This window comes from Caloenas nicobarica, chromosome 2 (assembly GCF_036013445.1).
Source record: "Caloenas nicobarica isolate bCalNic1 chromosome 2, bCalNic1.hap1, whole genome shotgun sequence".
NCBI lineage: Eukaryota > Metazoa > Chordata > Aves > Columbiformes > Columbidae > Caloenas > Caloenas nicobarica.
In genome coordinates, this window is record NC_088246.1 from 153,268,352 (window position 1) to 153,282,681 (window position 14,330).

The following is a 14,330-nucleotide window of genomic DNA, read 5'->3' on the forward strand; positions in this document are numbered from 1 at the left end:
TAAAGCATTTCACAGTGACCTTTCCACATTTGCTACAGGCTAACATGTTTACTCCCAGTGATGTTAACAGCAACGCTACAGAAAAGAGATCATGCTAAACCAGTGTCAGGGCAGAGTCTCGTTTTATGATTTCTCTTCTTCCTATCCTCTATGCAGAGTGCGATGACTGTAAGACTTACTACTCAGCACCTATCGGCTGAAAAACAGTCTTCATTTTGCCAGTCATCTCTCCTCTGTATATTGTTTAAATCTCCGCTTATTCCTTGTTTGAGATTTTTTTTCCCCATCTGTGATTTTAAATAAATTCAGTTTAATTTTCAGTGACGTTTGTCTAAAATCTAGGTGAGAGCATAAAAGCTTCACATAGCTCATACGTTCTCATTCCCATAATATGGGAATTTTATGTAGTCCCCTTCTACTTTCTATTTTAAAATCCATTATTAAAAGAAAATGGGCTTTGTTGCCCAAGTAGATGCCACAGCGTGTAGCTAGCAAACATCAGCAGACTGTCCATCTGCCCAAGATATATGGCTTTTAATTTCCTTTGTTGAGTCCAGAGCTTGCGTTTCTGCTTTTGGAGCACCACCACTACCAACAATGACATCCGTGTTTAAAAACAGCACCTGCTATTGCTGCTCCTCCCCACCCACCACCGAGCCTCAAGAGCACAACACCACAGGGCAGATCTGTCAGTTGGTTAGAGACACACAACATGAAATAATGCTGCAAATTGAACAGCTTCTCGGTAAGCTCACGATCACAATTAGATGTCAGCACAACACACACAATTTACTTAGTGCTGAACATAACAAAGCAAGACACTTAAGCAGAGACGAAGCGGCCAGGCAATGATCTGTTACCTTTTCCTCTGCGTAAAGGTACACAGAACTAGAGACATACAGAGCACGTACCTACTTCTTGTACCAACACACTACACTTGTCAAGTCAATGCCACACGGCTGCAGCCTTCTACAGCTCATGAATAGCTCAAGTGATGCTTGGATCAGTTTGCAACTTTAGGGACAGTTTCTAAAATGAAGTGCAAGCGTACGAACTTAGCTGGTGTAAATCAGCACGACTCCCATCAGCTCTCAGGATGTTCTGCCAGCTGATCCCAGCCTAAGTTCTCTCCCCTGCTGAACAGGGGAACTTGCAAAGAGAGGCGTTGGGCTTTTCCATGCTAAGGGCAATTGCAAAGTTACATCCTCATCTGCAAACGTAGCATCATCATGTGGATTACCACCCTTTTATGCAGGTGTGGTGGATACTATGAAAACCAAAGATGATGCTAGCATGTGTAACTGATGCACGTATCTTAACAGTCAACTTCCTTACCTTGTTACTATTCCAGTTTACTTTATTATTGCTCATTTACTTTTTTTTGCATTTCACTTAGGTTAGCCATAGCCAATCTAAACAAAACATTCATTTTATTAGTGTGCACAAAGTTCTTCAGGATGCCATCTATAGAAAAATGCTGATGTGTCCAGACTGGGGACAGTGCAGAAGATGCATTCATTTGAAAACAAAGCATTTCTATTAAAATGTTAGAGGTAAATATATTAAAAAAACTGTTGAGCTTCCCTTGAGAACATGTTCCAAGCCTAAATGAACTAGTGTTGTTTTGGATGATACCCTAAAAATTTCACTAAGGGTGCTACTTACTAAATGTTCTGCAAAGAGTGTGTGCTGCCAAAGGTGGTCCAGGAATAGTTTAACTGCGCTGGTGACACTTGGTAAGCGCTAACACTGAATTTGTTGGCTGCTTGCTGGCTGTGAGGATTTAAGTTATCATTGCCTACAAAACCATCTACTCCCCTACACACGAAAAGGAGTGCAATTACATTTATTAAACTAAAGGACAATCTTCTCCAGTAACCTCAGGATGCATTAAAAATAAGTGATACTCAACAACAAGATGTTACATCCACTTCAGTTTGTAACTAAGGTTTACGACGGGATTTATAATGTGAGATGGCAGTTCAGCCTTGTTTAAAAAATATTGCAGTTGCTGTGTAGTTAATTTAAAAAAAAACCAACACAGAAAAGATAATTCAGGTGCTGGAAAATACACGCCTTGGAGGCAAGCAGAGCTCTGCCTGCAGGTGGCTGGCTAGTTTTTACAGGAATGATGCCATGAACAAATAGAGTAGCACCTTCCTTCTGCAGAACAAAAAATGCTCTAGAAAAGTTTTGCTTATATATACAGTTAAATCTTCTTAGTTTGACTGGGTTCGGGACATTATCATATATGACTACACAAACTATAATTTCTTATGAGTTCCATAAAGAATTTAAAATATCTCTCATTCTCATACAGAAACCTTATTTCTGCAGGTGTTCAATTGAGAGTCAAAAAGAGCAAGTCTATCCACAGAAAGGGATGTCACAAAAAAAAGACAAAACCAATTTCATATGATTCTGTTAATGGCATTTTGAGTATTCCAGGCCCTTCGCAGGGGAGGAATAAAAGTAAGTCTCTCTGATGCCGAAGCCACCAGTATAAGGTCGTTCTGGCACCAATATCTGTCCATTAAACAGCAAACAGCCACTAGATATTAACAACTTGCAGTCTGTGCGGGATATTAATTGGTAACCTCAGTGGGTGAAGTGGATATTTATTCTGTCCTGTAAGGTGGGACTTCTTGCTCTTTCTCTTCTATATGGATCTGAAAGTTAGGCGTCTGGCTCCCTCCAGGGCCAGAGTGAAAAACCAAATCCCCAAGAACAACTCATCCCCTTCTTCAGTGCTAACTGCAAAAGCAGCATAACTCACTCCAGCTAGAGGCCTAACTTTTAGATGGATGAAGCGCAGCGAGACAAACTTTACCCTCCGTGCTTAACCTGACTCCAAGGCATCCCAAAACCACACCAGATCCTTTTTGTGTAAGATGAGCCAAGCTACAGAGTCCAGCTCACACTCATGTTTTTGTTCTCATGCTTGCACGTACCTGGTTAGGTGCTTCTGGTGGCATGGGGGATGGCGATTTGGACTGGAAAGCATCCTGGGACATGAATCCAGAGTCATGGGAGGACACACTGGACAGCCTCATGGGTGCCTGCTGAGGCAGATTGGAGCTGCGATAGCGATAGTGTGAACTAGGTGAGTGCGAGTGCGAGCCACTGGACCGGGAATCACTACTGTTAACGCTGTTCAGACTGCTGTGAGAGACAAAAGGAACAAAGAAAGGAAAGGGGAGAGGAAAAGACACAAGGGTGGGGTGGGGAGAGACCCATATACAGTACGATTAACATTCCACATGTCTCTAGCAACAGGCAGCATAAACCGGGAAAGAAAAAATGTTGACAAATTAAATTTAAATATATATATATATATGCACATATATATCAGTAAAGGACCGTAAGCAGCTGCAGTATCCCTTGCGACTAGAGAGAAAATGGCGTTTTTCCTTGAATTTCACTCAAAGGATCAAATTCTGTAACTACTAGAGTTCAAAGTCAGGTTAGGGACGAAGGTATCGCCACATGCCCTCTTTAGCATTTGCACAGAACTTGCACAAAAAATTTCTGCTGATGTCTCTCTCCTATTCCTGACTTGCACCATGGCCCAAATTTTCAAGGGAATCTCCAGCAGATGGTCCAAAGGCACCCTGGTTCATCTAAAAGGCTGCCTCTAGTTATGCTGCTGCAGCCAGTCAGCAGGCCAACGAGCGGGACTTTCGAAAGGATCACCAAAGCCCCATGCTTCAGAGTACCTGGGACAAGCTTTGCTCACATGAAAGCTTTCTGCCAGATAAAAAACCATGTGACAGCATGTCGTGTGAAGTCAAGCCTCTGGGTATGTAGCTTTAGTCAATAACAAAGACCATCAGAGAACTGAAACCCCAAATTAATATCCATGAAAAGAAAAATAATGGATTTTTCAAACAGAGAGATTGGTTTTCAATCTCCAGTATCCAGAAATGACAGCAACGACACGCCAGCCGCAACGTGGGAGCCTTTAAGTTTCCTGCTGGGGTGGCGGAGCAGGACTAGCAGGACGCCTCAGCCTGAAGGCAGCTTCCTTCCCACCTTTGCTGGCAGGACCCACTGACTAGCTGAAGGGACGGCTCTGAAGGACACCTGGGGAGGACCGCACCTCCTGCTCACAAATGCTACGTACACAGAAGATGTACAAGTTGGCTGGGAGCAGGGGAAGAAGAGCTCTGCCTTATTTTACCCATATGCAACAGTCTGTTGCCATGCAAGTTTTACTGCACAAGAAGATGAGGGTGATTAGGAACACATGATGGATTTTTTTTTCCTTTTTTTTTTTTAGCCATTTTCTTTTACATCTTCAGGATATTGCATCTTTAAGCCTGTGCTCATTGCTCTGAATATGCATGTTTTCACATATATATATAAAAGTACTGCAGCTTATTTTATATATATCTGCATGCAGAGACAAGTCGGTACATAGAAGAAGTCATGTTCACTTGCTCTGACATGCTAAAAGTAACTTTGCTCATACACAGGGAATCTGTGGTACATTATTCATAAAGCAAACTAAAAGGTAATCATTCAGGAGCGGCTGGAAAGGTGTTGAGCAGAATACACAAGAGGCTATCTTCCTTTTCAGTAAAAGGAAAGAGTAAATGTAGACACCGGGGTATGGGGGCAACATGCTAACAAACTGTTTTATGAGAGAAAACAGTTTTTATGGAGAAAGCATAGACAGAATCCAGTGTTTCAACATATTCCAGGACAGCATTAGACAGCATTAAACAGTCAAAAAAACTTGTACCAAAAAAGCATTTCCATCTACCAGACTGATAGGGCAATTGCCAAGGACGTTTTTCCTTTTCAAACAGTTTAACTTACTGATTAGCAACAGCTACTTAGAATAATCTAAAAAGTCATCACTTGAAAAGCAGAAAAGGAAATTATGAATGAACAATCTCAGAGCTTAGATCAGTACAGTCTGCTCTTTGATCTGAAATGCATTCAAGAGAACTGAATCAAAAGCATCTTCAAGTTGTCTTGAGTTCAAAAGTTGTTCAGACATGCCCATCCTTTTTAATATTCCCAGTCACACACTTAAACAGATAAAGACCACAAGGAACTGATTTCATTAAGAGTTGTTATTTAAGTATGCATACAAATCCATACCACAGCCTGAACTTGCCTCCCTTTGTCCCCAAACAGGTTAAAATTAAATATTACCAGGCTACTTACCTGCAAACACTAGATTTTCTGGACATGGTAGTACTGGGAGAGGATGGAGGAGTCTGATAAGACCAGCTGTAATCAGAACCTTTCAAATCTAAAATTACCTGATGAAAGATAATCAATAGCATCAAGGACATGGAATTTTTTTTCCCTCTATTAACAGAAAGCATCTGCTTGTCATACAAAATTTGCCACCACTACAAACTTTCAGTGCCAGTTGACCTCGTCTCAATTCTCTTCCAGAGTTATCACAGAATCACAGAACGGTTTGGGTTGGAAGGGACCTTAAAGATCATCTAGTCCAACCCCCTGCAATGAGCAGGGGCATCTTCACCCAGATCAGGTTGCTCAGAGCCCCGGTCCAGCCTGGCCTTAAGTGTCTCCAGGGATGGAAAAAACTGAGTTCACACAGTAGGGCTGGAGAAAAATGTCCTATTTAGAGTCATTAAATGATACACATTTTCCTATGCCCCTTAAGGACAGCATAGAAAAATGTTCAAATGTCAAGACTCCATCAAGCTGTCTAATCCCAGCAATCTTGTGACCACATAAAGACACAGATTTTCAAATGCAGGGTGAGGAGAAGACACTCATGCCTCATGTGCCCTCAGCATAAATTGGGCATCTTCATATACTTCCAAGTGTTACTGCTACCACTTTACACTGGTCTCACCAAATACTTCAGGAGCACTCAGTTGGTCCTTCAAAATCAATTTTTTAAAATTTCATATATTAAAAATTACTTTGCTGCAGTGAAGCATCTAAAAAACATAATATTAAGACACTAAATGCTAGCAGTCAATATGTCTTAAAACACAAAAGGAAAACCAGTACAAGCTACAAATAGGAATGTTCTCCAGGTAACAAGAGCTAACCTGTTCACTCGAAGATGGCAATTTGTGTGGATCCATGGTGAGACTTTTCAGGTCATCTGATATGGTTTGTAAATGGGTTATTTCTCCCAGCATTGATATTTCTTCTTCCTGAAAAGATAAAAGAGCAAGGCTAATCATAGCCTTGGTTTTAAAAATCAGACCCATAACACAATACGCAACCTTTTTCTTTTTGCTGATGACTGTGGGAATGCCCAGTGGAGCTGCTTTTTCTTTACCCATTAAGTAATCACTATTTATGAAACAGGGTTGGAAATATTAGAGTTTTATAACTACTTTAAGATTGGTGTAAGTTCTGAAGCCCAGAATTCCTTTCTCTCATCAATGAGGTAAGCCTGAGCCTTCTTTTTGTGACATCTTTAGAAAAAGATTGTCATTTCTGCTGCATTAAGAAAAGATTCAGCTCCTCCATGTTTACCACTAATGTGCCCTAAGAATTTTAACCTTGAACCTAAACAGGTGTTAAACGTTTTGCTAGTTTTTTGAAACTTTGAGATAAAGACACTATACAGATACAGAGCATTAATATACCTACGATTCATTCTGGCTCAAGCTACATCAACAGTTAACTCAGATGATTCCTGTTACGTAAATTACCATAGTAGTCCCTTAGCTACCATGGTAATTTCATCCAGGTCCTCAGAGTCTGCAATTCACCTCCTCCTGCTCAGCCATCATCTCCCCACTTCTCTAACCATGGTATTCTGTTGAGACTGATAGTCTTTGTAAACAAGCATTGGGAACATTTTGCCAGTGTGCTGGAGACCCTTCAGAAACACATCATGCTTGCACAAAGCCACAAGCCATTCATCGCCAGGCTTCAGACAACCTGAGATTATGAAAATATACTTAAACCTTTTCAATGAACTGAAAAAGCTGTCATGTAGGAGGAAAAGAGCTGCCAGAAAACTGCATGGGAGGAGGCTGCAATCTGTCAGATAATGTCATTATATACACAGGGGAGGTCTTGAAACATTTATCGGTCTTAGCATTGGAGTAGGAGTAAGGAAGATTTATATTAAAATGTGATGCTAAGAAAAAAAGCGGTGGAAAAAACTGCATTAGCAATGTCTCAGGTCGGCAGGCAAAGGGAGCTCAAGCCCACTGAAGTCTTTGTGCCCACTGTTTTTCCATTAGTCATATTGAAAGAGTTCAGTGTCTTCCCTTGCTGAATTATGCCAAATGCCTGCAAGAAAGAGCCCAACTCTCACCACTTCCCAGGCAGAGATGCAGGCTGAATTTCGGCTAGTTTCTATGGCTTTAAAGATTTATGCCTAAGACATAACATGCTACTCTTCTTAGAGGCTTTTGAGCAGTTATCCAACTTGTGAATTGTACCGACTTAAAACAGAGAGGTCTTACTATCACAGGTCGCAGCATCGAGATGAAAGTGCAAAATCGACCACGCTCCTCGATCAGAGCTTTTCTGACAGCTTGCTTCTCGGTTTCTTCAAGCAGCAGGTACTTATCATTGACATCTTGTAAAGCACTATCCAACTGGGGCTGAATGTCACCCCGGCCTGTATGCAGGAAACAATCAAGAGTATATTTTGTCAAAACTGTGCATCTCCACAGAAGACCTTATTTTCAGCCCACACTGCTGCCAAATTGTGCTTTTACAATTGGTCTCGACCAGCATTTTCCTTTAATTCACATCAGTAAGGTTTTTATTCCCAATTAAATCAAGCATTTCATAGCATTTGGTTTTTTTCCTTTTCCATAGAATAGAAATCCATCTCAATTCAAAAGGTTCCGATGAGCCAAAGACAGCATTTTACATATGGACCTTCTCGAAGTGTCAGCTGTATAAATCCTTCCCATAATCTCTGCTGAAAATCAAGATCTTACTAATTGGGAGGATATTAATCACTAATCCCAGGTATATTCCTCTTCCTTCCTACTTCCGTGCTCAGCAAGGTCCTAATGACAACTTTGTAGAGTAATTAAAGGATTGAATGAGTCTCCAATATGAGAGGATATTAGGAACATGTTACTGATCGTTGGACCACTGGATTCAAGTACTCTACACAAACAACTGCTGAAACAGTTTCCTTTGTTCCAAAGTCCAAAACAAAACAAAAACTATCAACATCTCAAATACGTAATAATGTCCAGTATTTGTCTATGGAAATTAAAAAAACCACAACAACGGTGTTTTGCAATCAAAAAGCTTGTGTTAATTATAACCAACTCATAATACCCAAAGTTTCTGTGACAGTTAAGTACCTTATTCTGCACCAACTGCTTACTCTGCATCGTGCCAAAAATTATTCCTCTAGGAATGAAAAGCTGCTGCTTAGCTGCAGTATTACTGCATCAGCAATGTTGCAGTTGCAAGACGTTTTCATGCTGCTTACATCCCTAAATATTTTAACGACTCTCAGTTGTGTAAATTTGTCTCAAATTTGTCTCCCGGAAACACCATCACATGCAAATCAAGTATCCAGGTACATATTCATGCCACTGTTGCTTAATACCGGGAAGATAACACCGAAAAATGGTGGGTGAGTTACAAGCAGCTACCCAAAATCAATTTTTATGGACAATAACCTTTCTCCATAGAGGACTTAAAGCTACAAGCAAGAGGAAGAAAAAAATCCCTTGATGTGTGTAGCACAAAATGCAGATGACTCAAGGTCAGCATTACAAAGGAAAACCTTTGCCTTATTATCACCTGCACTTCTTGAGTACTCCAGAGCAAGGTGAAGCCATCAGCTTCCCAGCACAAACACACGCAGCAAGAGCTGCTGCAAAGAGCAGGATGGAAGCAGAAAATCACGCTGGCTTAGGGGTATTATGGGCTGGATATATCCAAATCTCTGTACAGAGTTAGACCTGGTCCAGACAAAACTGCACAGATACCCACACGCAGGCTCTGAGATGCATCCTCGAAGAATCATGTGTGGCGCAACACCAGCACGGCCACCGCCAAGGCCACCTGGGTACCAAACTACCAGCAGGAACACCCAGAGAATGCTCTAGATCATGCTGACCAGCGCAATGTGGTCAGAAAACTGTTCTGGAAGTAAATAACCTCCAAAATAACTTACTCTGAAGTTGCAGTCACCTGCTTCCTCTCAAAATTAGCATCTGCCAGAAACAAGTTATAGAAGAGTTTTGGGTAACTCCCTGAAGGTCTTGTGCCTTCTGACCCGTCATCCTTAGGAGACAAACTGGGCCCTTCTGCTTGAAGACCATTCTGTACATTTCTGGACCTTCCCCATACTCTCCTTTGCTATCAGATGCAGTAATTAAACATTTTATACCTCTCTGAAGTTGTTCTTTCAAATTCCTGAAACTGAGAATTATACTATTGCTCAGACTCCTGAGAGCTGCCTGGAAATTACAACAGATGAAACAATCTCACATAGTTTAAACCTCAATACTGGCTCACTGCTGTAGATGTGCCAAATGAAAAATACATTTGTTGTAAACTAAATCACACTCTCATTAATTAGTTCAGCTCTGGAGAACTGCTGTGAACGTTCGGCTGCCCCACCATACAATCACGCACTTAACACAGTAAATCCTCGTTAAATGCATGCACCTACGCACTGAAAAGACACACACTTAGAAAGCAACTGGACTCCACTGATAAAGTGGGTTCAATTATAGTGAATTTTGGTAATTTAGATGGATCTCGCAGAGCAGCACGTCTCAGACCAGAGCAACAGAGCACCGAAAACATGGGGCAAAAGTAAATCTCATTTACACCTGTGTAACTCCCTCAATTCAACAAAGTTATCAGGATAATGTTCAAGCTGTGTATTTTAACCCTTCGGCAAAAGCAGACTTAAAACTGCATCACTCTCCCACATCCAAAACTGAACATTGTGTTCAGTTTTGGGCCCCTCATCATAAGAAGGACACTGAAGTGCTGGAGAGAGTTCAGAGAAGGGCAATGAAGCTGGTGAGGGGTCTGGAGCACAAGTCTGATGAGGAGCGGCTGAGGGAACTGGGGCTGCTCAGCCTGGAGAAAAGGAGGCTGAGGGGAGACCTGATCGCTGTCTGCAACTGCCTGAAAGGAGGGTGTAGCGTGGAGGGGGTTGGTCTCTTCTCCTAAGTAACAAGTGATAGGATGAGAGGAAATGGCCTCAAGTTGCACCAGGGGAGGTTTAGGTTGGGTATTAGGAAAAAATTCTTCCTGGAAAGGGTTGTCGGGCACTGGAACAGGCTGCCCAGGGAAGTGGTGGAGTCACCATCCCTGGAGGGGTTTAAAAGGCATTTAGACAAGGTTCTTAGGGACATGGTTTAGTGCTAGAGTTAGGTTAGGTTATGGTTGGACTTGATGATCCTGAGGGTCTCTTCCAACTGAAATGATTCTATGATTCTATGATCCTATCCTCTGTACTTCTACAAAGTTTCCTTTCTATTCCTGAACTGGGTCGGGATATGAGCAGACACACCATCTCCCCACCGCTACTTTCATGGCTGTTTTTATGCTGCGGCTGTTGAACACCTACGTAGTCAGTGCAAACACACAAGTTGTCTGGGATACAATTCAGAACAGGAAACAAGCTTCAGTGAATCACTTAGATGAGGCTCTGAAGTCAGATGTTTACATGGTATGAATGCAGCTCTCCCCTGATGTCTCCTTGCAACTCACCTTTTAGGAGCAGGAAAGCTTTACTAACATCCTTTGAAAGCTGCATAATGCAGACGTCAATCTGGTAAGTCTTATGAAATCAGGCAGAACTCTTTCTACTCCCTGAATCGCCAGCTGCCTCCCATGGCACTCAGATCTCTGCCCAATTTAACCAGTTTCCTTTGCTGGGCAGAGCAGAGCCCCTCGACAGCACTCCCACCCCCAGAGGACACCAAGGATGTCACAGCCATCTCCTGATCACCTCTGCTCCTCACCCGCCTTGGCTCTCTGTCAATTTGAATCCACTACTCATCTCAGAACCGAACACTGACCACTGGAGAGCAATGTCATTCTTTTCCCCTCTGAATTTATGAGGGGAAGGTCACTTGTCTGTGGCATCCCTGACAACTGGTTGCACTATTTTTGCTGTGGACATGAGGCACACTTTCATAAGGAACATCAGCAACTGATTATTTTCTCCAGCCCGTATTCTCTGGCCTTTAAGCTTACCCGCTCGGAAGCATTTCCAAATGAACACACCTATCATAATGACAGAAAATAGTTCCAGAACAGTCTCATCATGGAGCAGCTGTAAAAGTGCCCGTGGAAGGACATTCCTAATCCGGTTGCAGACAGGTTTGAATGACCCACCAAAGCAATCAGCGTTAGAAATAGTAAAAACCAGCAAATGTAGCCACAGGTCTCTGGTCTGGAACCAGCCAGACACAAACATGATGTAGGGATGGTTCTGCAGAGCGTGTCCGGTTGCACTCAGGAGAACGAGCCAACAACCTGAAAACCAAGGAGAAATTCAAATCCAGCCTTGCTGAAAGTGGAGCTCTGGTGTTGCAAAGAAAAGAAGAAATGAAGGACTAGAAGCTGTGGATTGACTTCTTCAGCAGCACCATGCTCCTGCAGCCCTGAGGCTTGCAGCTTGACACGGGCAAATAATAGCTAATGAACTGCAGAGAGCTGAGCTGCTTCTCATCGATATTAGCATGAATCCATCACTAATCCACAAACAGTCTCAAAATGTTACCTTCAGAGTAGGTGCTTCACATCATGAGCATGACGTGCGAGAGCTTTAAAGGACATGCATTAAAACCTCAGTTTTACAGTGTTCTGTGTGAATCTCAGCTGAAAGCCTCATGCAGCATCTTAACCATTGGTCAAAAAGTACTTTAGTAACGGAAACGTATTAGGGAGAAGAAAAAAGGTAAATCTATTTTTCAACCTAATTTCATGCCTATATATTATAAAACAAACTAGCAAAGCTGTCAGCAACAGCAAAGGAGAACAATGCTCTCAGTGTAAGTCTGACTGTTAAAGTTAATGCTGTTATTGACAAAGTAATGCAGAGAATACTGGTGAAATTATTATTTTCCACATTCTCACTTAAATAGTGCTCTCTCTCAGTTTTCAGGCATCTGCACAGAACTCAAATATTCAAGATGGACACTTTAGAGTGACAGAATTTACACTGTATGAAACAATGCTGAGTACACCTGTACAAACCAAAGCAGGCTCAAGTCATCCATTCCCAAATCACCTTTTTTCACAAGAGCACGCCTGCTTCAGCTGCCAGGATAAGCAACCCGTTTAAGTCCTGCACAGTCAAGCCAACAAATAAACTAACATGGATCTAAGCTGAGAATGGAATAATTCTGCCTCCATTTATGGAAAGGTGGAAAACCTCATTGCTGGGGTTAACTTCAGACTCCTTCAGCAACCAAATCTCTGTCTTTCTGGTGGCTGCTGGAGACCTGAATCAGCTGCTAATGTTCAAAAACGCTAAGTCGGCCCTTAAAATAAAAGTTCCAAGTTACCAAAGGAAACTTCCAGACTGAATTACAAACCAGGAAAAACATAAAGTGTGGTTTCAAACAAGGGGACAAGCAGCATGCACCACCGTGCCCAGCTCCAGGAGTCCAGCCGAGGCACCTGGGTTAAGAGTCTCCCGATCTAATCAACCCAGGCTTCTCCAAAGGCAACACCTGCATCATTACGCCTACAAGTGGAGGTTACAATTATTTCTTTCAAATTCAGAAACACTGCATTTCATTCACAGGAAGATCTTAAGGCACCTACTTTAAATTTGCAATACAACCGAAACAGTACTCTAATTCAAACAGATTAGAGATGTGATCAGGCAGCAGGAGAAAACTGTGATGCTGATTTCCACCCCTTCCCCAGTATGAAGTTAAACGTAGTGATTTCGTATCTATCGGTTAAGAAAGGTGCATGCGATTTTCAGAAAAAAGGGGGACTTTGATCACAGGTTTACAAATAACAACACTAAGGACTTAAGCTCTAGACTTTAAAAGTCATATTAACAATAAGATATTCAATTATTTGAACATCACCTTGATGACGTGTCTATTTCATTTAATTTCCCTCCCAACTGTGAAATGATTTATCAGTCCATGTTAATCCCTTTCTAAAATAAATCAGAGGTTTATCTACAATACTGATTTTCTTCTTTTACAGTATTTCAATTAGATGCCAAAAGAAAAGAAATCAAAAGATGGTTTGTTCATTAAGATTAGGCAATATTTTAGTTTCATTAGAAATTAAAGTCTAGGCAGTTAGTGGAGACCAGACACCATAAAGAGGCCACAGCAAGGGCTACAATAAACCAGCCACCAGGGTTACAGCATGGCACAGACTTACCCAGAGCCTCAGCTGTCAGGCAGGTGCGCATGGTGAGAAATTGCAGGACACAAAATTGACACAGAAAGGAAAATAAAAAAAGTCAAACTGGTATTCCAGCATTCCTAGAGTTTAGACATTATCATCAGTGCCAAGACAAGAGAGTGAGCAGTCTGGACTAGATTATTTTCACTTCTTCCACTGCTGATAAACGCATTAGCTTTGCTTCCTGATGAGCTGTTGCAAATTAAACTCTGGGTTATTTACCATATAGTTTTATTTTGAGAGACTTAAACCAGTTTAGGAACTTTGTTTAGCTTGCAGATTCCTACGTGAGAACATGTTAACCTGTGCTTCAGAGAAAATGCACAACACAGACAATTGTCGGACTCTGGTCACGCTGAGAAAGGGGCACAAAGCTCATCCCCTCGCGGGGGAGAGGGAACTCGGGAATCTGTGAACTCCAGGCGGGTGCTGAGTTGGAAACCACAGCGCTTTTTGATGCTCTCTACTGCAATTACATTAATAGATTGTTAATTAAATGAAAAACTAATTGCTGATGCAATGCGGAAGAACATCAAAAAGATTAACCATGATATGTGTATCTTAATTAAAAAACTTTATAAATAAGGTTTTGCAATAAACCTGGCTTGCTGCCAAAAAAGAGGGCAACTATCAAAGAGGCATTCAAAACTCAAGGAATGAAAATAAATCAAAGAAATACCTCCGGTCAGTGACTTTGCAATATGTCTTCGCTGAGCTTTTATAAAGTGGAGTTTACATTGTAAGTTTGCAGGGGAAAAAAAAAAAAAAAAAGAAAAAAAAAAACCCCAAAATCACCACAGGCACCATGGCCTCACCCATGCAGGAGTTTTTCCCTGCAACAGAGAAGAATATTTGCTCATCAGCTTCCCTCCTGAGCTGTATCACACTGACTCCACAGCAAGCCCTGGCTCTCACTTCAGCTGACACCCCACCCGTGATCAGTTGAGGGGATCAGGCTGTCCCCAACAGAGCCAGGTCTGCCCAGGGGT

General features: G+C 41.8%; 1 protein-coding gene across 5 annotated transcripts in view; it reads right to left on the bottom strand.

Annotated features, from left to right (window-relative positions):
* Window positions 1-14,330, bottom strand: part of MTSS1 (MTSS I-BAR domain containing 1) — a 127,122-nt gene that overhangs the window by 11,282 nt on the left and 101,510 nt on the right. For 3 of the 5 annotated variants that reach the window (XM_065627514.1, XM_065627512.1, XM_065627511.1), the window contains exons 7-10: window positions 7,425-7,582; window positions 6,045-6,152; window positions 5,176-5,273; window positions 2,952-3,162 (exon numbers count right to left, since the gene is read on the bottom strand). In XM_065627514.1, the coding sequence (XP_065483586.1) occupies window positions 2,952-3,162; window positions 5,176-5,273; window positions 6,045-6,152; window positions 7,425-7,582 (575 nt within the window). The remainder of the gene's footprint in view (window positions 1-2,951; window positions 3,163-5,175; window positions 5,274-6,044; window positions 6,153-7,424; window positions 7,583-14,330) is intronic. The other 2 variants (XM_065627515.1, XM_065627513.1) reach the window with 1 other exon arrangement.